This window comes from Podarcis filfolensis, assembly GCF_964270895.1.
Source record: "Podarcis filfolensis genome assembly, chromosome: 11".
NCBI classification, from domain to species: domain Eukaryota; kingdom Metazoa; phylum Chordata; class Lepidosauria; order Squamata; family Lacertidae; genus Podarcis; species Podarcis filfolensis.
This window is the reverse complement of record NC_139613.1, coordinates 35896015-35922363: the sequence shown is the minus strand read 5'-3', so window position 1 is coordinate 35922363 and position 26349 is coordinate 35896015. Positions and strand designations below refer to the sequence as shown.

Below are 26349 nucleotides of genomic sequence, written 5' to 3'. Positions count from 1 at the left end.
ATTAATGTGGTTCAGATTTCCAACTGGGGCTAGCCATTTATATTTCCTGTTTTGCAAGAATCTCTAGATTGTTTTCCTCTGTCTCTGACACTATAGAGCTACCTTATATTGAACTGTGATCACATGGCATCATGCATGTTGAATTTTCTACACAGAAGTAGCTTCCATGTAGGGAATTGCGTGAATCCCTTCATTGCAGTGGGGGCAGGGCATTTTTCATCAGAACCACACTAGGAGGAAGAGTGTGAATCCCCACCTCTGCCCATCAGACTCCCAAGCATGATTGGAGTCTCAGCCAACTGTTCTTTGCGCTTCTAAGATGATTTGTGCAACACAAACATTAAATATGTAGGCTCTAATATCTACTGCTCTGGCAAGTTCACCAGTCTGGGTTACCATCCTGTAGGGATTACCTGAATGTGAGCTGCTGAAGGAACCTTCCTCCTGGCATTAGTTGAGAGGTTTTAATATTGTATGTTGCCTCAGTTGCCTTTGGAAAGAGAGGCGACCTATAAATAATAGTACAGGAAGCCACGCAGAAGCACAGAATCAAAAGGTGTTTTGACAGCTGTTCCAAGAAGTGTAGCTAAGCCTTTACATCATATCACAGGTTCCCTTTCGACTGCTTTTTCAGTTGCTTCAAAAGCTCTAAAATCAACATTTTTCACACACAACCCCTTTCATACACCAGGGATGGGTGAAATGATGTGGGACAGTGTCCTCAAGCTAAACTAGATTTGGGGGCATAACATATTTCAAACTCACAAGCAATGGTACTTGAACTTGGTGCTGCACTCTTTCCGTTCAGATTGTTATAAAAGTTGGGTGCCACATCCTCTCTCTGCAAGATTCCAGGGGATCAGTGGCGTAGCGTGGGTTGTCAGCACCCAGGGCAAGGCAAGTAATTTGCGCCCCCTAACCTGTGGATTTGCGCCCCCTAACCCGTGGATTTGCGCCCCCTAACCCTAACCCCCAGATGTTGCACCCGGTGCGCCCGGCCCCCCCTGCACCCCCCACGCTACGCCACTGCAGGGGATTCCAGGCACTCACTCAGGGTCTGTATTCCTTTAGATAATTGAGACATGGCAGAGACTGTCGTAGCTTTAAGAAATGTAGTTTATTCACCTAATTACACCTTCACTGCACGTGGAGGGAGTCCAGATCTTACAGCATGGTCATTTCAAGAGGGGCTTGTCCCCCCGCAGCAGTGCAGCCCTGGAGTCCAAGCCATCTCTCCCAGCCAGCCTTCAGCCTGCCTACCCAAGATGGATCCCAGTCTTTCTTCTTCTCTCTTCTTTTTCCCAGCACACCTTGCTTAAAACATTTCCTGTCACTTCAAAACCACACCCCATCACCATCGCAAACTATGTCTGCGGAGGCTCTCAGGTGGGCCATCACCTTTTGTCATGTTAGTGCTTCTATCCCAGGTGAGACCCTGGCTTGGAAAGAAGCTTCTGCTTTTCCACTGACCTCCAATCTTCCCTTCTGTACTCCAGATAATCAAAATCCTACCATTAATTAATTTCTAGGGTTTGGGTGGGGGTGCTGTCCCATCACCAGAAGCTGAAGTGAGATCCAAGTGCCCGTCTGCTGGCTTCTGAAGGGGACCCCAATCATGAATTGTTAAAAGTGTCCAGTAATTACATTTTGATGTAATTATGCTATAGCTGGGCAAGGGCGGTTCTGTCCCTCTAGGACAGGGATGTCAACTCTGAAGAGACTGCGATCTACTCCCAGAATGAAGAACTGGCAGTGATCTATGCAGGTCAAAGTTGTTGAGCTTTAGGGAGGGAAAGCGGCATAAGCCTGTGATCGATTTATAACAACCGAGGGTCGCTCTGTCGATTGTGGTATCCCTTCTCTAGGATACTTAGCACAGCTTTGCATGCTAATAATTTTCTACATCACTGAGTCGTGGAAATTTAAAAGGTATATTGCCAGACCAATGCCGGTGAGTTTTAGGAACAGTGGAACAGAAGAGGTTTCAGAAGAATGGCTTTAGTTCAAGGGTAAGCCCAATAAAGGAAATAGTAGTGGGGGGGGGTGCATAGGTGCATTTTACTGGAAAGATTTGGTGCCACTGCTAAGGATGGTATGCCATCATGTAAATGATGGTTGTGTTAGTCTTGTATGCGCAATTTACCATAAGATAAAAAAGACTGTTCAGTTGCATTTCAGGTTTATTCTTTACCTGCCTGTGAACACAAACCTTATTAATACAGGTATGATAGTGAAATGTTGCTTGTTACTTACTAAATCTGGGGTGCCATTTATGTAAATACTTGTATATCTGCTAGTCTTCACAAGCATGCCTATAGTTTTCAAGGGAAAGGAAATGATCAGCACAAAACATTGAACAGTCCTTTTTCTAAGCACTTACTTTCTTTCCAAAACTATCCCTTTGGATGAAGGTCTTGTGCTATCATGCTGGATCATGTGTTTTCTGCACTTAATAAACAAGGTTTTTGTTGTTTTTTTGCTAAGAAAAGCTGAACTGTGGAATTGGTTTACAGTATGCAAATATGTATCGTTTGCATTTATGGGGAAGTGCATGGAACAGAAGTCACTGAAACTTCTAAGATTGCTGGAAATTCTATACAGCATTTGTCCTGCTTATGGGTATTTTGCAAGTAATGTTGGTTTGGTTTTGCTAGTCTTTATAGGTATACGCATTAGAATATCCTTCCAGATGTTTTGGACTGAGACTTCCATCTGCCCCATCCATTACAGATTTTCTGGCTGCATTTGACAAAAATTGTAGTCCAAATCATTTAGAAGTCACTTGATCATGAACGGCAGCGTTACAGTCTTGTTGTTATTTTTTATTTAAAGAAAAACACAGCTGAGATTTTTCAAAACTCTGAATCCTTTGCTTTTTACACATCTGAATATACACAATACAAGCTACGTGGCTTGTAAAATGAACATTTGTTGCTGTTCCGAGGTAATCCTTGTACAGCTCTTTAACTGCCTTAATTTTCTGAATTCCTTTGTTTTATTCTGTAATGTGAAGAGATGATAACTGGAAATCATTTGTAAGCAATGTAGAATTTCCAATTCTGGACATAATTTAGCTGAATCCAAAGACTTACTAGGAGAAATACATATTTGCATTTCAAATTTGCATTTAAAAAGGAAATGGAAGACAATCAGAGTGACCCTGATTGGGACTATGGGGAATGGGTTTAAAGCCTTGCCCCCACCCAGTGCACTCCATATGAATTTCCTGCCACCAACCGCTATTTGTTTCTGGAGCGTTGCTGCTATTCATGGGGCAAACAGAAACTTCGAGAAGCAAGTTTGGGGTGGGGATTTAAGAGTGAAGATTCATCGCCATGTATCATCTTAATCCTCATTGCCCCCTCCCATGACTACCTTAAAACAAAACATCCAATAACACATTTCTTGTATCATTTAGTCATCGTCCCCAAAGTATGTTTCTCTGAAGTTTGTGCTAAGTAAATAGTGTGAACTAATCAAGGAATAAGAAAACCATTGACAGTCTAGTCAGACTGTGCTGTCCAGAGAATGTACAGGCAATGCGGGGGGGGGGGGGGGAGGAAGCGTATCAAGAGATCTCAGTCATATTCCTACAGATAATGTCAGGGAATCAGATCCCTCCCACAGTTGGCGGCCAAGAATTAGATAAACAAGGAGAGTTCTTACCAAGTATTTTATTCAATATCCACAGAGAGAGGCTCAGAAAAGGGGCCTCTCACAGTAATGGCGTTGCTCTGAGTAAAGCCCTACCCCCTCCATCTCTCCTATTATATGTCATCCCTACGTTGCCTGATCTGTGCTTTCTGCCTCTGAGCTTTCTGTTCTCCTACTTTCAATGCCCTCCGGGTTCTGGGAGAGGGTAGGTCTGGAATGCTTTCTAAAGATGCTGAGTCTGTCAGCTGTCTCTCCCCTGATGCTTCTTCTTCTTCCTGCTCCTCTCTCAATATTTTCTATCTTCTCCCTTCTGCAGTCTCTGAGCTGTGACCTCCCACAAACCACTGTTGTAAATCTATACTGTCTTCCTCTTCTCTGGAAGGTTCAGGCTGGGGAGGTGGTATCCACCATTCCTCCCGCTCCTCTGCCCAGTCCCTGACAGATAAGTAGGTCTAGGTCTGTGTCTGTGTAATAAGATGAGAAGAATCCTGCAGGATCAGACCAAAGCCCCATCTAGTTCAGCATCCTGTTCCCCACAGCAACTAGCCAGCCTGTGGGAAACCCACAAGCAAGGCATGAGCACCACTGCGTTCTCCTGCTTCTATTCCCCAGTGACTGGTATGTAGAGGCAAGATCCCACTGATCCTGGAAGTATCATCTAAAACATGCCACCCTGAGTTCCATGATGGGAGGGAAGAGGGAGGAGGAACAGGGTTGTCAAGCTGTATTTTTATAAAGAACATGTTCCATATAAATTTAGCTGCAGAATTGGACAGAACTAGCTAAATTTACTGCCGTGTAGTTTCGAGTCAAATTCTTTGCTAATGTGCCACTTATATGTATCATGTAAAAGGGTTCTCATTTTTTCTGCTTTATTATTGTAAATAATATTTGCCAACATATGTTGAAATGTCAAGTAAGCAGATGTAGAAATTAACTCCAGCATCGAAACAGTAATTTGAGAGGTGACATTCTTGAATAGTCAAGTACTTAAAAAGCAAAGGCTTTTGCATGAAAACTTGTATGCCACCAAAACTGAAGTTATTTGCAGCTGTTGACTGAATCAGTGACTTGCAAAGTTAATATTCTCTGACTCAACACTAACACAGGCCCTGTTTTAATACCTAAATAACTCAACAGACCAATCCAAGGCATACAGTATTTTTTACTTTAAGCAAACAATAAAATGCTGTAAGTAAAAATTAAACACAGTTTAATTGGAAGCACCTTACATGAGTTTCAAATGGAATGTCCAAGTAAGCATTCAGAGCCAGAAGAATCTGTTCAAGCATGTCCACCCCCAGGAATGAATCTGAAAATTGGAGGCTAAAGCTTACATTTGTGCTCATGACTTGCAGCTTTTTATTTTACCCGGAACTATCTTTTTTTTTCTTTTTTTTTGGTAATTTGGAACTAAAACAGCGTATGATGCCATAAAACAATAACTTTATTGAATACAAAAGTGCCGCCAATTTGTTGAAAGTTCCCTTTTAAAAACACCTAAAATGTTGCTTTGCATTAGGATCCTTCTAAATTAAAGAGAGCACTTAAGTTTTGTAACTTTTTTGGACAATTGTTAAGGAACTTTACAAGCCACAAAGAATCAGAAAGCTCTCCAACCTGAAAGGCATGGATAATAAGGGGGTTTTTCCGAAAGCTTAATAGGGACATAATTGAATTACATAATAACTTCTTATAGATTGTGATTACCCCTCACATCAGCACTACATTGAAAACATAACTTGACTTTTAAGGCGTACATAATAATAAAGCAAAAAACAAATTGAGAATGGGCTATAAGAGTAATGTGTTCGTTTAGCAAATAATTAATGTACAGAATGGTCTGCTAGGTAAAATGACCAAGACAAAGGCCCAAGAAACAATTGGCAACTCTGTTGGGGGAAATTGAGTACTAAAAAGAGATAAGCTTCAATGAACCTGAAACCTTTACTACTTAGACATTATTTGATCCAGTCATTAATGCAAGCCAGCTGCAATTTGATACTAGTGTATTTCTACCATGAAAAATAATGCCAGCTCCTCTTGGTTGGGACTGTAAATCTGAGTGAGTAAATGAGTGTTGAACTGCAGTTAAGTGCCACGTTGACTGCAATGTGTGTATTCTACTTGGATTCTTTAAAATGTTTGTCAACTTAGTAATGTATGAAATATCACTTACTCTTTGAAGAAATCATCTACCTGAAATGGCTGTGATGAGCATGTCTTAATAGACTCTTATCCAACCATATGCATATGAAAATTATGTGTCTTTGAGCGTTTTCTTATGTAAATGTTAAGATTGTATCAAGGAGTATATCAAGAGAACCTATGGTACAAAGCAGAAAGTGTGGCCTTGGATCAACACTGCCAGAACAGCAATACACAACATGGTTGTGTCCTTCCGCAAGAACATGCATGGCACCATCCAGTATGATGGCTTATCCTCTGACACCTTCCTTATAAAGAGCGTTATGAAACAGAGCTCATTTGCCCCAGTGCAACAAAGCATGTCTCTCCCATATTGGTCTCTACAGCCACAGCAGGTGCTGTAACTCTCCAACAGTTTGACTTCACCCCCAAAGATGGACTTCTCTATTGTCTCCCGAGACAAACGGATTCCAACACACAAAAACTCTGGAATTTTGATACCTTGGTAACCTTTGTCATTGAACCAGTAATTTTCCTCTCTCCAAAGCTAGGACCTATAGAAATTCTCAATTTATTGTAAACAAAGCTTTATCTATCTTTTTCAAAACAGGTAGCTACAGGTGGCACGAGAAGATATAGGAGGAAGATTTGAAATTTGGAAAGCTTTTAATCTCACCCCATTTCAAGTCGTGTTCCACTGCACTTTTTGTTTAAACATGGTAGCCACTTTCCCCTTCAGACTTCACAATAATGAAAGGTTACATGTATGTATCAAGTGTTATATTGCACTTTGTTATATAGAAGCTGGCAGCCATCTAAAACTCTATGAAAAGATTAAGAATAAAATAAATGCAGTGTATTAAAACTGCAACTTTAATTTAAATATTGATAGCAAGTGGAACAGAATGAAACCTTTAAAAAAAAAACCATATACAGAATACTTCTGGTTTACAATGCTAAACACGAAACCTTACATGAAAAGTTCATGCTTGTCTTACACCTGATGTTGTCAATTAAGGCATGTGATCTTGGCTTAGTCAAGAAGAAAGTTAGATCCAGCGTGAACTTCAAGAGCTAGGCGCAGTCGGCTTTTATCCTTAGCCGGTGGGCCAGATCAAGAACTTCCAAGCTCTGGGCCAGACTCTGTCCAATCGGCTGCTTATGATTGGCCAGTTTAAACTTTAGACTGGGAGGGCTATCCCACCCTGCAATGCGATCAGACAGGGAATTTGCAACAGCTGGTTGCTGGGACATGACTCCTTGCAGCCCTGGGAATGGAGGGCAGCCTGCAAGGGTTTGCAACCACTGTCCACCGGAGCAGGGTAAGCGGCCATTATGTTACAACTAAACACATAAAATTTCCTTCCAGTATTAGGCAGAATTTATTTGATGTTCTTCGGCTTATCCAATTTTAGTATGAAACATTAACTGGAGATATTCCACATGAAGAACTGCAAAGTTGATGGAGCCACCTAATCAAAACAAATTTACCTTGGCAGATTTGTCAACATCAGTGAAGTCTGCTTTTAGCTAAGGCCCTAGAAGTTTTGCAGAATTTCTTGTTTTAATATAAATTTGGGTTCCCACCCCTTTCCTTTCCCCATTTACAATCGTGTAAAGACATTTCACATCATTTTATAGAAGTTAAAGATGAAAGTGCTGTGACTTTGCTTTGAAAATACTGACAATTCCACAATGCAAGCCCCTGAGTCTGTAGATACAAGCATCACATTAACAGTCCACGAATTACCGATGAAAAATTCATGCCACTGTAGTAACTTTCATATTGGCAAAAGTCAGACAGAAGTGAAAACAGCATATTTAACAGAGAAATCTGTAAATATTCACATAATGATGATGATCTCTGAGATACTTCGCTCCCCATCAACTGAGGATTGCATTGCACACAAAAAAAGAGGAAGGAAAAGTCTCTATCTGCAGCCCAAATTAATGGTACAGCTTTCTTTATCACTAATTCCTTGCCTGACTTCCATAAGGCAGTGTGTGCTCAACACACAAGCATGGTAGACCTTTATCTTGGTATTGGTTGTTAGCATCACATTCTCCCCAACCCTCTTGGAGAGGTGAGCCACTGCTGTGACTGCTTTGACAATATGCTTGTCCAGCTCAGCATTGATGAAGAAGTTGCTGGTTATGGTGGAATCTAGGGAAACAAAATCATCTACAGCTTGGGCTGTAGAGCTTCCTGGAAGTGCGCTGTAAATACTGTGCCAGGTTGAACAGACCCCCGTTGTTCCTTGAATGGAAGTACAAACCATCTTCAGTTGAGCTGAAGGCATAACAGAGCAACACGGCAAAGTATATGCCAAAGAGAGTTGGAGCAGAAACACAGCTCTGTTTCACAGCACTCTTTATAGAGAAAGCATCGGAGGATGAACTATCATATTGGAAGGTGCCATGGATGTTCTCGTGGAAGGACACAATTATATTGTGGAGCTTAGGTGGGCATCCTGTCTTATTGAGCAGTATGAAGAGTCCTTTTTGGCTGATAAGGTCAAAGGCCTCCTTCAGGTCTATGAAGGTGATGTACTCCTACCACACTTAACTGTAGCACAATCTTTGATAGAGGAATATGTTTTTTTGCTGTAAGTGGGTGACCTGCACTTGACTGCCACCTTAAATAGGCCAAGCACAGGCTGTGCACAGCTCCCAAGCCCCTGCCACTGATTGGCTCTGTGGGCGCTGCCCACCCATACCTGAGAGGATCGTTGTGGCCGGGGGTGAATGGTAGCTGGTAACCATCTCCTCCCGTTGCTACACCAGATGATGAAGCCCTACCTGAACCCACCACGGCTGCGTCATGCATCAAAACGTTTCCCACCCAGAGTCCCAGATGAGCTATTATTCCCTCCCCCTGTACTGCAGGCATTGTTTGACTCCAGTGATGTCACTGTATAATCATATCTGGTTTGACTGCATGATCATCACCAGGTTTACTGATGTAGCTGCAAGAAGGGAACACAAATTCTAAAAAAAATAGCTGATACTAATCTCATAGAAGATTGAATCAAGTGCTTTGTGTGGATGGTTTCAGCATCAATTTTATTTAATTTTTTTTTCAAAGATGTTGTAATTAAATATATGGAAATGATGCATCTTTTATTATTAGCTCTTTCTCCATTGGTTGTGATCCTTCATTTAAAGTTGAAATCTTAGGTTGCCCAGCAACAATGCAGTCCTGTGTATTTATCTCTTATTAAAAACAAGGTAGCTTTCTATTTGCACAGGTGTGTTTAAAATGGCTGGACAAGAATCATTCTACAATTTTAAGAATTAAAGGGTGTTTTTTGTGAGTCTAGACTCCCACATTTTATACATTTTTTCCATTTTATACATTTTAGCATGTATGGTTTTATTTTGGACTTAGGCTTGGTGCAGATCATTTTGGATGTTCTAAATGTATTAGAATTATGTGATCATTGGTTCCCAGAAATATAATAAAATGAATCTGAACCCAGACTACCACATTATGCCTATGTTTCCATAGTGTTATAAAGGATATAGCAGTTACACTCTCTTCTTTTTTAAACGCCTATTTGCTTCATAGGTTATGGTCTACTTTATGGTAGTAACTGAAAAGGGTGAAGCATGACTGCTCATAAGGAGGCAAGTCATCTGTGCATTGAGTTGTTTTCTTTTTTTTAAACGTAGCTGTTAATTTTTTACATTTATTGGTCTTGTTTTTATGGGTTCTGTATGTTTTGTATTTTTTCTGTTTATTTTTATTATTATTTATTTCGTTGTTACCCAATGTGGAATTGAGCAATTCAGTGAAGAGTGGGTTAACAACAACAACAGCAACAGCAACATTGACTGTGAATTTCTGTTTGGAAATAAGGATGGAGGACATTCCTTGATTGAGATGATGCATTCTACTGGAAAGATCAGGCAGGCCTTTTGCCTCCTCTCTAGGAGGAGGAGGAGGAATTCTCTTTCACCAGACCAACTGGCAGAGTGGACAACTCCCCGACCCCTAAACGATTATTCAACTGGAACCACATTGATGACTGGAACCTAACTGTTACAACGCTACGGATAACAGGAAAGAAAACGCAGAACTAACAAAGGAGACAGAAGTAACAAAAGAATTTGCCCTAACAAGAAAAGACAGAAATCTCAATTAAGGAGCAAAAACCTAAGGAAGGGAAAGGAAGCCCTAACAGTATGTAAGGCAGCAACAGAAGGCATAACCCACACTCATCAAGATTGTCGGTAGAGGCAGGAGTGGAGGGTGGAACATACTAGATCTCCAAACAGAAATTCATAGTAAGAACACGTTTACATTTTTGTGAGATGAGCCCGGAGGATATTCCTTGACAAGGGACATATCAGAGCAGTTTCCTAAGCCAAGGCAGACTTCCTCTGCCCCCCACCCCCATTCCTTGTTCCTCTCAGTGTTTTGGAGAACCTTTGCACTGAAAGCATTGTCCAAGGAGGCATCATCCCTATCAAGAGATGTCCTCCAATTTTGTCTCATAAACTGGCAGTAGTATAAACTTAGGATTATAATCTGCTTTATACCATTGCAGAGGTGTTATTTCGCTTCCCACATACTAATTAATTAATTATCCATAAGTTTTAATAGATGAATTCATTGATTATATCTACAGAAACTTGCATATAAATAAAAGTCACCCTTAAATAAGATGCATGGCAGGCACCATGTTAAGAGGCCTTCTCTGAAAAAGAGGCAGAAGAATACCTTCTAAGATAGCATCTGTATATGTTTGTAATACATTTTCTCATTTGCTGTACACCACTTACGGAAATTTATATATTAAGCAGTAATATTTTAAAATAAAATGAATCTGCCTCATGGGTTTTTCCATGAAAATATGTTAACACAAGTAAACATTTCTTTTAAGTCTCCTTCTTTAAGTCTACTGTGCGATTGGTAGTTATTATAATATTTTTGTTAATCGACTAATCTGTTCTTAATTACAGTGAACTGGGGAGGGGACGATATTTGTTTTCAAATACTTGTGCCTTGTTTCACTTCTGAAAAGATTCCTTATATCAGCTTACGTGAACAAATGAACTGTAACATTTATAATCTCTTTAGTGTTAATGTGGCTACAGAAGACTCAAGTTTTATTTGCTAGTGCCTGCTTTGTTATCCAAGCTCAGTTGTTAGGGCTCCAAAGCTATTTTCCTATCCCAGTAGTAATCCAAATGCTGGTCTCAGTTGTTCCTGTTGGCTTCTGAACCTGTACTGTTTAAAGTACACTTCCCAAGAAGCCTGTAAGTTTCTCAATACTTGACTGCCCTCACATGAATCCTTGGAAGGATCATGGAGGCAAGTTGCTGCTGCTGCTACTAATGTTAATAACATTGAAACCATTGTCTTGCATGAGTCCTTGAAGCTTTGGGACACTTCTTTGCCAAAATTACAAAATTCACAGATGGCTCTGCTGCTATGAGAGAAACGGTGTCTAAACTCTAGGCTTTAAAAAGTATATTTTTTTTCTTTTTGCCTGAGAAAAAGTGGGTTGCCCTGTGTAAGAACTGCTGAAAGCAACAGATTTAAGGACATGTTTAATAGTTTTTTTCTGTGCCAGAAATGGGAAATTTTAGTGTTTAATACTCTATTTTGCATATTGTCATTCAAGGAAATCTAAATAGCTTGTCGTTGTCTTTGGTTCCAGCTGTTCCTCTTTGTGACCTGGAATTTTGAGCTGTACATGATTCCTCTGACACTGTTGCTACTGTTGGTGTGGAACTACTTCCTGATTATTTCAGGGAAAGATAATAGACAACGTGATACGGTAAGTATCTCTTAAGCTTTTTTGCTGCGGGGGCAAGGAAACTGAAAAACACCAGAGACCTGGTGCAAAGTTGTAGATGCCGGAACATAAAATCTTGGCATGTACCTCCTTCCAGCACTTCTCTGATGAAAATGGGGACAATGGGTGGGGTTCAGGGCAGAGTCTGGGAACCCAACAGCACTGACAGTGGCAGGGCAACACAATCTAGACTTGGAAGTGCAAGGGGAAACTAAAAGCACATGAGAATATATGGCTCCGGTTGACAGAAAAACAGTGCTGTATGCAGATCAAATAACAAATGCATATTTATTAAAGATTATTGGTCTAATTTTATAAAACACAGCAATAAGTGACCAGCTGAAGTCCAGTTAATAGATGGTAGATAATAATTATGTACAGGCAGCTACCATTTTGCACAGGGGTTCAGTTCCTGATCCTTGCACGCGTTGGCAGATTACACATAAGCCCACCCTGTTCTGCCACCATTCTGCCTTCTTCTGAGTCCAGAAAGACCCCTGTGTAGGCGGACACGTGTCAGTTGGGTGCATGTAAAATGGTTGCTGCAATTAGAAGCATTTATGAGTACAGGTAACTTGCAGCTTGGGTGCATTTAACTTACACAATTTCAACTTTATGGACCTGATGGATGGCCAGTTGAAATCACACAAACTGAACATAAGTAAAGCGGAGAATTTAAAAATATTCCCAGTGCGGAAAGAGTTTTTCAGCTTTCCACCTTGCTTACTGGGGTTTAGGAGGCCTTTCTTGGGGGATGAGACCCATTCAGCGCACTTACCTCCAGAAGGTAAGATTACCCATACAGGGGTGGTTCTAAGGGGTTATTTTGACATTCACAATAAGTTGCAAGTTACCTGTACCTTGGAGCACATGTACGTAGAGGGCTGAGTCCAGCATTTCCTTGGCCCAACGTACCCAAATTCATGGAGGTTGTCTTTATATTTCAGTTGCTATTAGCCACAGTGGCCGTATTGAGCCTTCATGTGCTTCCTGGAGTCAAGAATAGGAAACAGAAAGGTGGGCTAGGTGAATCATTGGTTTGATTCACCAAGCTTCCTTTTCTGTTCTTATTCCTCTTTAACATGCTGATATGCATTAAAGAAAATTAAAATGCAGCATCTCAGAAGGTCTTTGCCCATAGAATGCCTCTCCTACATAACAATCTCAGTTTCCCAATCAATTCCAGCATGAGAGTCTGTAATAATGCTTCAGATCAATGACATTATTCACCAAGTTGCTGTCTGATTATGACAGATGGACCAATCTTGTCTCGTCACTTTTAAGTGGCAGGGAAACATTTTCCACCTATACGTATGCTTTGTTCTACTTTGTAGTATTTTTAGCTAATTTTCTAATGGCTTAAAATGTTCTTTTATTTCTGAGTGTTACTACGTGTCCAAGAGCAAATACTATTAATCTTTTTTTGTCTCAGCCTAGAGACAAAAAGGTTGCCTTTTTACAGCAATTTATAAAAATAAAATAAATAAATAAATGATGGAGAGGGGTTTGCCTTGTGGGACAAGGAACGGGGCTTCTTCAGTTGTGGAACATCTTCTTTGGAACTCACCTTCTCAAAGAAACAGTCTTTGTTGTGTATTACATAGGTGATACTGAGTTACGAGGAAGGACCTCAGTAGCATGTTCTAGATAGGGATATTTCTATTTAGAAATATTTATTTCTCTTTATTTCTACTCTATTTATTTCTCCTAATGATAAAGCTCTTTGGCCTGCAAAGGGCCTCCCCTTTGTGGCCTCTTTTCCTTTCACTCATTCTAGTACAGGCATAGGCAAACTTCGGCCCTCCAGATATTTGGGACTACAATTCCCATCATCCCTAGCTAACAGGACCAGTGGTCAGGGATGATGGGAATTGTAGTCCCAAACAACTGGAGGGCCGGAGTTTGCCTATGCCTGTTCTAGAAGGTCAGTCTTGGAGAAAAGGAAACAGAATGGAACTCAACTTAGAATAGGTCAAAAGTATTTATGAGCTGAGCTGAAATTGAAAGGGATATTTGACTCTGATTACAAAAGCTCACTATGTGTTTTTGAACTGTCACCACCACCCTCAGTTCTGAAACTCGACAATAAAACAACTGTTATATATTTTGGTCTTCTCCCTAAGTTTCTGCCACTCTTTCTTTATCATTCTGTTAGTAATGTAAATAGAAACTACAACACAAAACAGTGGTGCCACTGATATAGCCCAGGTGTGGGTCACAGCTTCTCAGTTGAACACTATTTTTAAATTATTCATTTGTGGGGAGGGGTTTCAGTTTATCATAATTAGCTGCAGCTTTTCCGGTATCTCAAGGTAGTTATCAAATTAATAAATCAAATATTTGATTAGGATGCAGTTCTATGCAGAAAGGATGGCGATGTGCCTTCCCCATTTATCTTTGCAATGCAAATAAGGAAGTCCCAGTCCCTACACTTCTTTGGTTCTGCAGTTCACACAGAGTTCCTCATTCATGCACTACACTTCCCTGTCCCCCATATAAAGTTCCCTTTGTTGTTGTTTAGTCGTTTAGTCGTGTCCGACTCTTCGTGACCCCATGGACCAGAGCATGCCAGGCACTCCTGTCTGCCACCGCCTCCCGCAGTTTGGTCAGACTCATGTTTGTAGCTTCGAGAAAACACTGTCTAAAATTCCCTTAGAGCAATTCAACTCTCACCTCCTGTGTTTATGCAGTGTTTTTCTCATGACTGAAGGCTAGTTTTCAAACAAGGCAGTCCCCATGTTTGGGGGCAGTCTTCTTTCAGGGCGAAAATGCTATATTGCTCCCACAAGCAATAGAAGGTGTAAACACATGGTTGAGGCTGACTGTGTAAAGCATGTCTCCATCCTTACTATGACTGCTGGGCAGTCCATTTGTGCCCACCAGACTCTGAAGTCATGCCATAGGTTTGAGCTGCCCAACTAAGGCCTGTAGTCCTATCCCTTTTATCTAGCCGATTGAATGCAATAGGACATACTTTTGAGTAGACCTGGTTAGGATTCTCTTGTATTTAATGGTATTAATAGGAAGAAGTGAAACTATGTTTTCATAACTGTTTATGTGAAACATGCTTAACTGCTAAGGTCCAAGTTCCTAACCGAGGATCCCAGTGCCATGATTCTAAAATCTCACTTGATAAACTATATTAATTCATTTATCCCAATCATGCATACTTTGAAATCTCCCTTGAATTTATGGGTAATTGTAAATGTGCATTTTGGGGATATGTGTACAAGAAAATTACAATGGACTTTAAAATCCTTTAGATGGAGACATAGTTCAAATAAACATTCAATATACTGCGTAGTTCTTTGTGAAAAAGGTGAGAAACAGCACACGAACTCATTAAAGATATATACAAGTGTAGATTTGCAGTAGTCTTGGTATTAACTGTACTAGCATAAAGAGCACATTAAGCTAACAATTAAAATTGCATATTGCAAATTACGTTGGATTTAGTGTAGTGCCTGTTTATACTACATAGATCTCAATTGTTTTAAAAATCTGTTGATCATACAAGGCTATTATGTAATGAATTGAATGCATCACAAGTGAAATCCCCACTTCCTATGAGATGTCTGCCTAAAATTACAACATTAACATTTCCCTTTCCCAGGCTAAAGCAATGAAACTTTTGAAAGCATTTCTTAAAAGATAAAGATGCCTGTCTTTCCACTGCAGAGTACCAGTGCTGCTTTCTTTCAACTTGCTGCCTTATGTAGAGCAATATATTCAACCTTTAGTGGCAAGCTCATCATATTAATTGTGACATCTAATGGTTCAGTTACCTTGATGACTATGGTAGATGAGATAGCCCAAGGTCAAATGTTTAATAGCGGCTTGGTCTTATTCATGCTGCCATGGGTTTTCCAAATACTGTTGCAGATATGCTATACAATTAACATCAATTGTTTATAAATGCCTTCTAGAATTTCTACCTGTGTGTAGAAGCAGGCTTTACATGCCCAGCCTGGGGATAACATTGTGCACAGGAAAGCACATCTTACATAGGTTGTGAGCCTGGTAACCGCAATACCTTGCTTAAGCAGCTTGAGCCTGCCTGTGCTCTGTCCACAGGTGCATATGTTTATCTTGAAGCTGCCATTCTGTAAGAGATGGATGTTTTGTTTCAGTTACGGCATTTTAAAAAGTTCTTCCTCCACTGTTCTGTGTGAGAGAAGCAGATGCCCTGTTGTGAAAATGACCACATAAGACTCTGATATTAGGCTTATTGACTGTAGGGAATCTTCAGCTTGACCTAAAGTACTTTCAGATGACCTGCAATAGTCTGAGTGGTTTTACACATCCTCTTCAATCCATGCACATTCAATAATTTTATATTATAATTATGTGTAAGCACTGTAAATCAACTGACACGCAGACACATATTGTGGTTTAGATTTTGCAGAGACAAATGGGAGGGCAGGGAATTAAATCAGCTCCAGATTCCTCACGAATCCCTTTGTGTCCCTAGAGTAGAAACATTGACTCAGGACCCAGTTCTGTTCCCTTTATTGAATAAAAAAATAGTGTCAGGCCACGGTTTCATATTATTTTAGGTCGAAATAAATATACAGTATATGCAAATATTTGTTTTGGTAACTTACGTTAACTTCTGTGTACTTTCAAAAAACAGGTGTGCTCTGAATGATATCGGAGTTCTCCAGGATTATCCAGCATTTCACTAGTTCACATGCCTACACTTTTTATTATTTTTCAACTATTGAGAATACCCACATGACTTGTGATTTTCTGTAGCTTTCATTCTTTATATTATGCAATTCTTTCAGAATTGTTGTATGGCTTTTTAACTTAGCCATGTTTCTATGCTTCTTGGTAAACATTAAAGTCAGCACTATTCTTATTATATATGTGCAGGACCACGATGGTGGTACAGTTAATAAAACAGGACTGCCTATCTTTGTATGGGAAACATTTTTCTGTGTTGTCTGCCAAGTGACAAAAAGGGCCATTCTGCATTTTATTCATTTCAGAGGTTTACCCGGGTTTGACACTCAAGTGAAGAGTCCATACAGAGTTTCTGTTACCCAAGGTTCCCTAAGAAGCATTTCTTTATGCAAAATGATTGCAAATAAATGTTTGTAGCATTCATATTCCATATGTTTAGGTGTAGGGCATGATTTAGCCAAAGTTAAGTTCTTTTAAGTCATATTGATGTCACAAGGAGAGCTAATCAAATGCCTTTTCTCTAATTTAACTATCATGACCATAAAGTGCTAAGTAGCCCTGTGATTCTGTAAAATTGCCATATTAATATGACCCTACCTAACAGGAATCTAGTTTCAAAGAACAATAATATTAATAATATACTAATAACCCTGGCTACGTGCAGGGGAAATGTGCAGCCATGCAGTGGCGTAGTGTGGGTTGTCAGCACCCGGGGCAAGGCAAGTAATTTGCACCCCCTAACCCTGAGTGAGGCAGGTAGGGGCAGAGAGCTGCGAGTGCGAGCGCGCCCCCCCCAGATGTTGCGGCCGGTGTGGCCGGCCCCCCCTGCACCCCCCACGCTACGCCACTGCAGCCATGTGCTAGGTTACATAATAATCTGGGCTGATCAACATAGATACGATAGTTACGTGGAGTGAGCCTGTTTTGTTGTGTGTCTGTTTCTACATATAACATTGCATGCATTAGCACACTTGCACATCTACAACCTTTTCTCTTTTCACATGTTTTTTGTGAAATATCCTTTCACATATTTAAAAGTGCCATTGGTCTGGTGATATTAAACCGTATTACATTGCAATTGGAGTTATGTCAGCTCCAGAATTTAAAGTCAACTGTGTCCTTGGGATGTTTGTTTGTTTGTTTTTTGGTGTGTAGGTCAGCACTGTTGCTTGAACCATCTGGGGCTGTTCGTTCTGCAGGGAGCTTTGCTGCTTTCTGCTTCTAGTCTAGTCTAGCATGCTGTGGTTTGGTTTGTAGAGGCTGATCTGTGGCAGGACTACTTGGTTGGTTTTGTTTTCCCTCCTTTTGATCAGGATATCAAGCTCCCCAATGTGTCTTTGCATGACACAGAAGGTGAAACACCGAGAGAAACACCATTGGAAGTATTGAGTTGAGGGCCAACAAGACCAGTTTGATTGCTATAGCCAATTCAAAGGTAACATAAAGCCAAAATTGAATGGAGTCAAAACTAGAGTATATTCAGGGCGGTAGGGAATTGAAGTTAGCACAAACCTAGAAGGCAGCCAAGGGAGAGGGATGACTGTGAAGCACCAGGTCCCACCTGCCCCTGAGGTTTGGCTGGCCAGGCCTTTAGTGTGGTGGGCCCTGCCTTGTGAAACCCCTTCTTGATAGAGGTTTGGCAGGAATCATACCCAAACATTTTTTTAAAAAAGAAAAACCTGTGTTAATCAAGCAAGCCCTTAAAACCCAAGATCTTTTAAACCTGAGACCTGCAATTTCAGCTGAATTTGGGGGAACCACTTGAAGCATCCATTGTGTCAAGCTATTTCAATTCCTTTTGTTTGATTTGCTCATTGCAAACAGCTGAAAGTCTGTAAATTTTGATAATAAACCTGATTTGCAATGGGAGTTGAATAATTTCAATTACAACTGTATGAAAGCGCAATTTATAAATATTTCAGTGAAATAAATAAATCTTGGCTACATGGGTGGGGGGGTCAGACAAAGGCCTGAGTCTCATCTGGAACCTTTTAACTTTAGTAACCAGTGACCTGTAAAGAACAAATCCTTCAATTGCAAATACCTGATTCAGGAAAATAACTCAGAGACCCAATGGTGTTGGTTCAACACTATGTATCTTACTGAGTATAAACTGGATGAACTTCTGTCTCCTTCCAACCAGTGAAGGCTGGTCTATTAAGGCAAATGGGGTGCTGCCCCGTCAACTTCAGTCTGCCTTCAGCCAGCTCACACTTGCCATTATAACCAGCTCAGGGTGGGGAGCTTCATCCCTCTTATTCTGACACAGTGAAGATGAGGATGGGGACAAAGCTAGAATTCGTTGGTTCTGCCTGTCAATTGGACCTGGCTCCACCCATTGTTGGGTTCCCTGCCTTCCATCCTCCCTGTTCCAGTGGGCATCAGTCATCACTTCTTCTAACGATATAATTACATGATTTCAATGTATTCTGCATATTTCAATTGCAATTATATCTGCTATGTTGGGATGGATATGGGCATCTAAGCAACTTATGTGTCATGTTGTCTGCTGCCTATTTCTGTTGCATTTGTTATGCGTATACTATGATGCTTGCATTCTGGCAGGAGGAAATAATATATGGTCTGAATGCTGTCATACAAATAATTCTGTCTTGCTTTTTTGTCAATAAATACCTTGCAAAGCAGAAAGGGAAGAGGGTTCTTGAGCCATATTGTGTAATTTATGGCTAAACAGTAAGCACAATAAAGAAACTCGTGTGTAATATGTGAGACCATCTTATGTGCGCTCTTAAGTGTCATCTATATTTGTATAATAATCATGGATCAGCACCAGGAATTAGGTTCTTTCAATATCTTCCACTGCTATGTGTCATATACATCTGTGACAAGTGACATTACAGAAGGTCATGTCACTTTTAACTGCTTGCATTAGAGCTTTCTGATTTCCCCCGTGCCTTTCCTTTGTTTGATTAATAATGCTGGATTTCAAGCAAGGTTGCAGACAGCAAAATTTAAAGCACAGATTCTGAAGCGATGTTAAGCATTCCCCCCCCCCTACATAAAGCTTAAGTAAAATACTGTTTCCTTAATGTTTGCCCTATAATATTTTTAGATGCCCTATTTAGATGCTATGCCATCCAAAGGTCTGAGAAGGAACAGCAGTGCCTTATAAAGCAAAGCTGAAATGATCCTAAATAACTACAGAATAAATGCAGTTGAAATGTATATGCTGTGGAATAAACTTTCTCTCCAACAAGTCGGCTGCATTACTTGCATTGCCCCCAATAACACATGAGTTATTTGAACAGAAAGATAGAACCAAAGACAGAGGATGGAGGGAGTGTTGTTCTCTCACCCCTGAGAACCACACTTTGGTTCCTGCAACACCTTCAGGTGATCCTTTGAATCGACAATGAAAATGAAACATTGATGGCCTGCTCCAGCACAAACAGTAGCAGAAGCTACATTAAGACTCATGTTTTTGGCACTCCTCCTGTGCTGCTCTTTTCAACTTATAAGGATAAAAGGAAGTATTGCTGTTTAGTGGGAAAGCATTGCTAGGAAAGGGATGGGGGGGGGGGGCTTTAAAAAAAACCAAGTAAAAATAATGGTCTCTAAAAAGTATTTGTATAAGTTCTTCACACAACATATAGACCTACAAAGTGCAGTTCACATAGAAACCTAGCATATAAGGGCTTCAGTAGCGTGTGGTCAGCGGACTAGGGGGACTAGGCTAGTCCCCTAAATGTTCCCCTGGCACTTCCTTTCCCAAAGCCTGGGAAGGTTCTGTCTGGCTTAGGGAGGAAGATGCAATGCCTCTGGCCTGAACCATTCCCCTATAGAAAATTTCACTGCATGTTGCTGAAGGGCTTCTTCCTTACTTTCTCCATGACTTGTTTATGAATTCCATTTCCTATTAAGGACAAGCCAGAAATATATTTTCTGATTCTAGCAAGACCTTCCCATCACCACTTATGCCCTTCCACTTCTCAGCAATATGGGGAGAGAGATGGCTGGGAAAGAGAAACTAATAGGATAGAAGCAGGCATGCTTCATTTAGTTTTTTTAGCTTTCATCAAGAGTAGTTGGGAGGAAATGATCAAGGTCATCTACTCTCGCAGTATTATCAAGGAAAGGGTAAAAAGACCAAATAGATTTTCAATGAGAGTTTGCTCATCATGAATAATGACCAATTTGGGATGGAGACTATTCATTGCCACAATTTATTTCTAAAAGGGGAAATACTTCTGTCCATGCTCTGCCCCTTCTCTAGCCTACACTGTGTGTATCCATTCTCTTACAAGCCTTAGCAGTCACCTCCCCCCCCCAGCTATTTAATAGGGATAACTACTCACAAAGACTAGTCAGCTTAATAGACAAACTTCTCTATCATCAAATCACATAGATGGCCCTGTTTATAATCTGTTCTGGGAAAATGGCTAGGATTAATCTCATGTGTAGAAACAACCTATGCTACAGATTTTCCTGAATCTTATACCTAGGTAATAGTTACTTTGAATATTTTTTAAAAGCCTTCTTACACATAGAATTTAAGAAACCAGGGTATTTTATATGGTTATTGCTAGTAGTAGTATTTATTCATCTTTGTATCACAGGTCCATATCAGATATATCTATGCCCTGCGTAATATTTCAATTGGAAACCAAAACAATGAAAACAAAACAATTTTGAGGCGAAATACATTAAAGAAATAACCCTAGCCTTCTGCATACACTATATTGTTCATGTGAGAGTGTTGTGATCACCTACCTTAAATCTAAACTGTGTTACAAGAGTTAAGCATGCAAAGGCTTTTGAATCATAGAATCATAGAATCATAGAGTTGGAAGAGACCACAAGGGCCATCGAGTCCAACCCCCTGCCAAGCAGGAAACACCATCAGAGCACTCCTGACATATAGTTGTCAAGCCTCTGCTTAAAGACCTCCAAAGAAGGAGACTCCACCACACTCCTTGGCAACAAATTTTGGTACATATTGGCTGTTAATACATATATCAGAAGTCATGATAAGTCATAAAACAAGCCACAGAGAATTTCTGGTTTGCACATTCCCCAGCCCTCCATTCGTCTCCCCATTTCCTACAGCCAGGAGGATGTGTTTGGGCTCTTTCACTTCCCCTTTTGATCAACTACAGCATGTTACTTAGTTCAGACTTGGAATTGTGCTTAAATTTTACTATGGTAGGTTCCAGTAGCTATGGTTCAAAGATTGTTTGAAATAACCATATTAATCTTAACCGCAATTTGTTCGTCTTGATAGTATGGCAAAGCACAGTTAAGTAAAACCAAATGCAGCAGTTTCTGGATAAGCAGGAGGAGGGAAGAAGGGAGTGAATGAGCCTGACGCTCACTGCAGCTTTTGCCACAACAGACCGTCCGTCATAACCATATGGCCATAGTGTGATCATGCAAAATATGGTTGCAAACTGTCTAGTAACTGCAGTAATACTATAAATAATACAGTGTCAACATGCAAATAGTGTCCTGTTAGGTGAAGGTCGCAATCTTTCAGTGGTTGAAAAAATCTACTGTTTCTTCAATTCCATTTCTATGCTTCTCAATGTGGTCCTTTTGTATATCTTAGTGCTCTAGCACTCATTTAAGGAGTCCTTGTCCTTGGACTCTTTACCTTCAGGGACCACCTTTTACTTTGTTTTTGGTCTGCTATATATACAGTCATACAGCTTGCTTTTTACAATGATAAGTTAGTTTCCACCCAATCATTGCAAATCTCCTTTCAGTTCAAGGATCAATTGCTTGGCAGGGCTATGAGAGTCCTGGAAAGAAGATCACAGCTGCTTCACTCCTTTCTGGTTGCTTTGCTCTAGGGCTGTGCTGACCTAAGCCATAGTTTGCCTTAGTGTGCCGTCAAAATCCTAACCATGAGCCATAACGAAAGTTCGTCCTATATAGGTTACTGCTAATGGTTTGTCCAGGAAAACTAAACCACAATTTTGGGTTCAGATGACATGCTAAACCAAACTATGACTTAGCTGAGTGCTAAACAGCAGCAAAGTGACGAGTGCGGACTCGGCGTGCACATTCATAATGAGCCATGCTTTTTTCTTAACATAGCATTCAAATCAGGGCACCATCTTGATGGGATTGCATACAAGACAAAGCTTTTCAGAGTATTACCATAGTTTGAAACTGTAGGTTAAATTTTCCTATTGTGCATTTATTTGGAAATATTTAATAAAGATTTCCAACCACAGAAGGCTTAATGATTTGGCAGAACAAAACACTAGCTTGTTGACTCATGACAACTACTCCTGTTTGTGTCTGCAGGTAGTGGAGGACATGCTAGAGGACGAGGAAGAAGAGGATGACAGAGATGACAAGGTAATTATCTTTCCTAGCACTTGGGTACCTGGGGATGGGAGAATTTAGACATGACACTGTTCTTGCAGACAGTTAAAAAGGAGCTGAAGTGTTTTTAGTCCAGAAAATTGGACAGAGCTGTTTATCATCCTAACAATGCCAGTGTATATTGTAGGAAGGGAAAGAGGACTATAAATCCTCCCTTTTTTGTCCAGAGCTGGGTCAATTTTTTTTTCTCCTACCAGGAACAAAAATAATTCAGCTTGTCTGGAACTTGATAGCTGTTGTGAAGATAACTGCAGTGACAACTGTTTTTGAAGGACAAAAATTTGTCCTGTCTTGAGTATTACAAATAGGGCTGTACTTACTTGTGGGAAGAAATGTTGTAAAAATAGAAAAGCCACACTGTTTGAAGGTGGTCTATTGCCATCTATAATTTTCTGAGAATTACTTGGCAGAAAAATGTTTGGTGCGTGTTTCACTCCATATGATATTTAAATAATCACAATTCTCATGGGCCTCTTACAGATGGATTTGGGATTGGTGTTGTGCAGCCCAGCATCAACCTAAGGGACTATGGTAGCTCTTTTAGCTCTTGAGAATGTTGCTCAGTTCCTAGGTTGCTGGTCAGGTCGAGGATTTGCCACCACAGTAAATAACAGCTAGTTTATACAGGTTATTGAAGCAAGCAATAGGACTGCATGGTCGTCCCTAGAGGGGAGGGAAGAGGCACAGAGAGGAAATTAGAATGACCTTGTAAGAGTGAAGCAATGGCATTAGTTGGCAGGACTGGTTTGTGGGGAAGTAAAAGTACAGCAAGATAAATGTTTTGTTGTGTTTTAAGTTTTGAAATGAGGGCATTTATAGAGAAAAGTATTCAGATTCTTTTAAAGCACTTCACGTTAAATACAGAAAACACTGACCTTTACGAACGTTCTTGTACTTCTGTTGTAATAAAGCACTGACTTTTTTTAAGGCTAGAGAAAGAAAGAAAAAGTATCTTAATTTATGCCCTTGACCTTTGTTGCTAGTAGAGATGTACAGTTCTGTACCGCTATAAGAATTCGTAGGCTGGCAGCTACTAAACATTTCAAGTGTCAGAAAATTCACTGTGATTAGTTAGCCCTTTGAACAATTAAGGTCTGTGTTTTGAAAGATGAAAATTTGGACTATTTCCTTATTATCTTAACATTCAAGAGACAGAGACAGCATTTTTTTCCTTGTACACATTTAAATCATTTTGATACAAGCTGCAATCATGAAATAACGTCATACCTAAATTTTCTTTGTGCAAAGCCACGTGTGCTTTCTTTCAGTAGTGTATATGTCTGGCAACAGAATATGTGATTTATTGTGAAGGTCAGCCATGTAGATGTAGTGAGCTTGTATATTAACTCAAAAGCATTTCTCCTCTGATAAACGTAGGTCTGCTATCCATTTGTGAGTATTTTCCTCCTCTTGTTCATATTTCATTATAATTATAGCATATTATATGGGAATGTCCAGTAATTTTTGTATCCATAGAAATATCTGCAACACCTGTAAAATGTATACACATAAGTACTTCTAATATACCCTTTGTTTAAATAAATCTTAGCTACTTAGTAATTAAGGAATTGACCCATTCTTTTTGTTACTAAGTAATCAAGAAAAGTATTTTATTGTCTTGTGTAAATTACTTAACAAGCAAACCATACTAAGCTAAAAATAGCATACTATCTGGAACGGTATTTGGCAGTCTGAATCCAACAAAATGGTTCCAAAATACTTATTGAATATAACTACTCAAACCATGAAGATATGAATTCCGTACTATTTATTCTTATAGGAAAACGTTTAGACTGAATATTCACAATATAATGTTCATAAGTGTCTGGGTTTATGTAACACTATAGTTTGATGCAAATAATGTACACAGGATTATTTTGCAAAGCATTCCTAGAGACTAGACACTGTATTTTTGGAAGAGAACCTTTACATTTGCAGAATTTTAGAAGGATTAGTTTTAGTTCTCCTCCATACCCTAAACTAGACTTGTATTGCATGGATAATTGTGTATAATACACAACAAGAGTGAATTCACACATTTTAATGGTGTGTATAATACAGTTTTGAGAGAAAACAAATGTAAATTCTGCAGTGTTGATTGATGCTGACCTCTAGCTCTCATTACTTTTCTGTTTTCTCATTTGGTAAAATAGCAAAGTGAGGTCAGTGGGTCCCCTTATAGAATAAAAGTCAAAAGATTAATAAATGTGCCAAAGCCTCACTTTAATTGAAGCTGAAGCATATGTTGCAAGCATATAAAATATGTCCCAGATGTTTGACCATGCCAAGTAACTTAGTTTTCCCCGATTACCACAAGGCAACTATTAGTCCAGTAACCTTTGGACTTGGGGGTAAATAGGGTATTACATGGCAGACAACAAGAGCACCTGTTTTCCATTCAATAAAGACCTTTGGCAAGCTTTGCCTAAACTGCGCCATATGTTTTCACTTAGCAGATAGTTGGGTGATTATGAAAAGTGTCTTTCCTCAGAACTGGTATAGATATTTGCCTCTTACTCAAAATGAATGGATAACTCCTTGACTACTTCTAGAAAGCCTGTGTGGGCACTCCCTGCAATAGGTTTTTAGATGAAAAGGGTTTTCTCTCTGACGGCCCCAAAGAAACTGTAGATTCATGAGCAGAATAATTAACCTTTCTGTGATATATGTTTGTTAGTAGCCTATGAGGAGCTTTTAAGTGGCTGGAGAAGTGTAGTTCTTGCCCACTTCAGTATTGATCGCATTACATTGTTCTGACTTGCTCTTCCACTGATGTTCAAGTCATGTGCCATAGAACACTCTTACCTTGTTTGCTGTTATCCTGTTTAAAACATTCTAAATATTACAGTTGAATATTCAGTTGGTTAAATTCAAATCAGTGGGTGATAACCAGTGTCAGTCATACTCAGAGTAGATCCATGGAAATAAATTGAGTTAAGTCTGTCCATTTTGACAGGCCTACTCTGAGTATTACTAACATTGGATATAGCCCAACAGGTAAAACTCAATACTGCTAGACTAAGCCCCAAATGTTGCAGAATTTCAATTTCCTACATATGTAGCTACTGCTTGTTCTGCAAATTCCTCCCTCTGATCACCTATTCCAGCTGTGCCTGCAGCTTGAACTAAGGGGTGTGATCAGCTCTTCTGGTGTTTAGTCAGACAGTCAAATAATTTGAAACTCCAGATCACCTCCTCAACCTAAGAATACCTGCCTGCCTTGTGTGATGGCAAAGGCCACCACCTATTTGATGCCTGCTGGTTGTCACTGGAATCCTTCAGAAAGGACAGGATGAAAAAATCAGATGCAATGAAAGATAACAGAAAAATTGTTTGGTTTCCATAACCCCTTGGTCCAAACAAGCTACTCTTATAACTTTGACTTTCCCAATATGTCCTTAAATTGGTGCTGGTTTTACTTGGGACAGTCAGGAATTAATCATGCCCATCTTCAAAGCCATGTCTCTTCACAAATTTTACAACCCTGTTTCTAGGGGCTGTCACTCAAATTAAAAATGTCTTGTTTCTTGTGTTAAATGCAGAATTAGCCATATTAACATTTTCTTCAAAGTGTTAATAACTAAAAGACACTCTAAGCATCACTTTTGAAAGCAGCCTTGATCTATCATAATGCAGCAATCGTTCCTGATCTCACATTAAGGCAATTGACATCAAAAGCAGCACTGTATGGTTCTGAATTAACTTG

General features: G+C 39.9%; 1 protein-coding gene across 14 annotated transcripts in view; it reads left to right on the top strand.

Annotated features, from left to right (window-relative positions):
- The window catches only part of MCTP1 (multiple C2 and transmembrane domain containing 1), a 180321-nt gene that overhangs the window by 136183 nt on the left and 17789 nt on the right, over window positions 1-26349 (top strand). For 13 of the 14 annotated variants that reach the window (XM_083576633.1, XM_083576639.1, XM_083576641.1 and 10 more), the window contains 2 exons: window positions 11469-11588; window positions 22563-22616. In XM_083576633.1, the coding sequence (XP_083432759.1) occupies window positions 11469-11588; window positions 22563-22616 (174 nt within the window). Of the gene's footprint in view, window positions 1-6412; window positions 6668-11468; window positions 11589-22562; window positions 22617-26349 lie in introns of those variants that run through there. The other variant, XM_083576644.1, reaches the window with a different exon arrangement.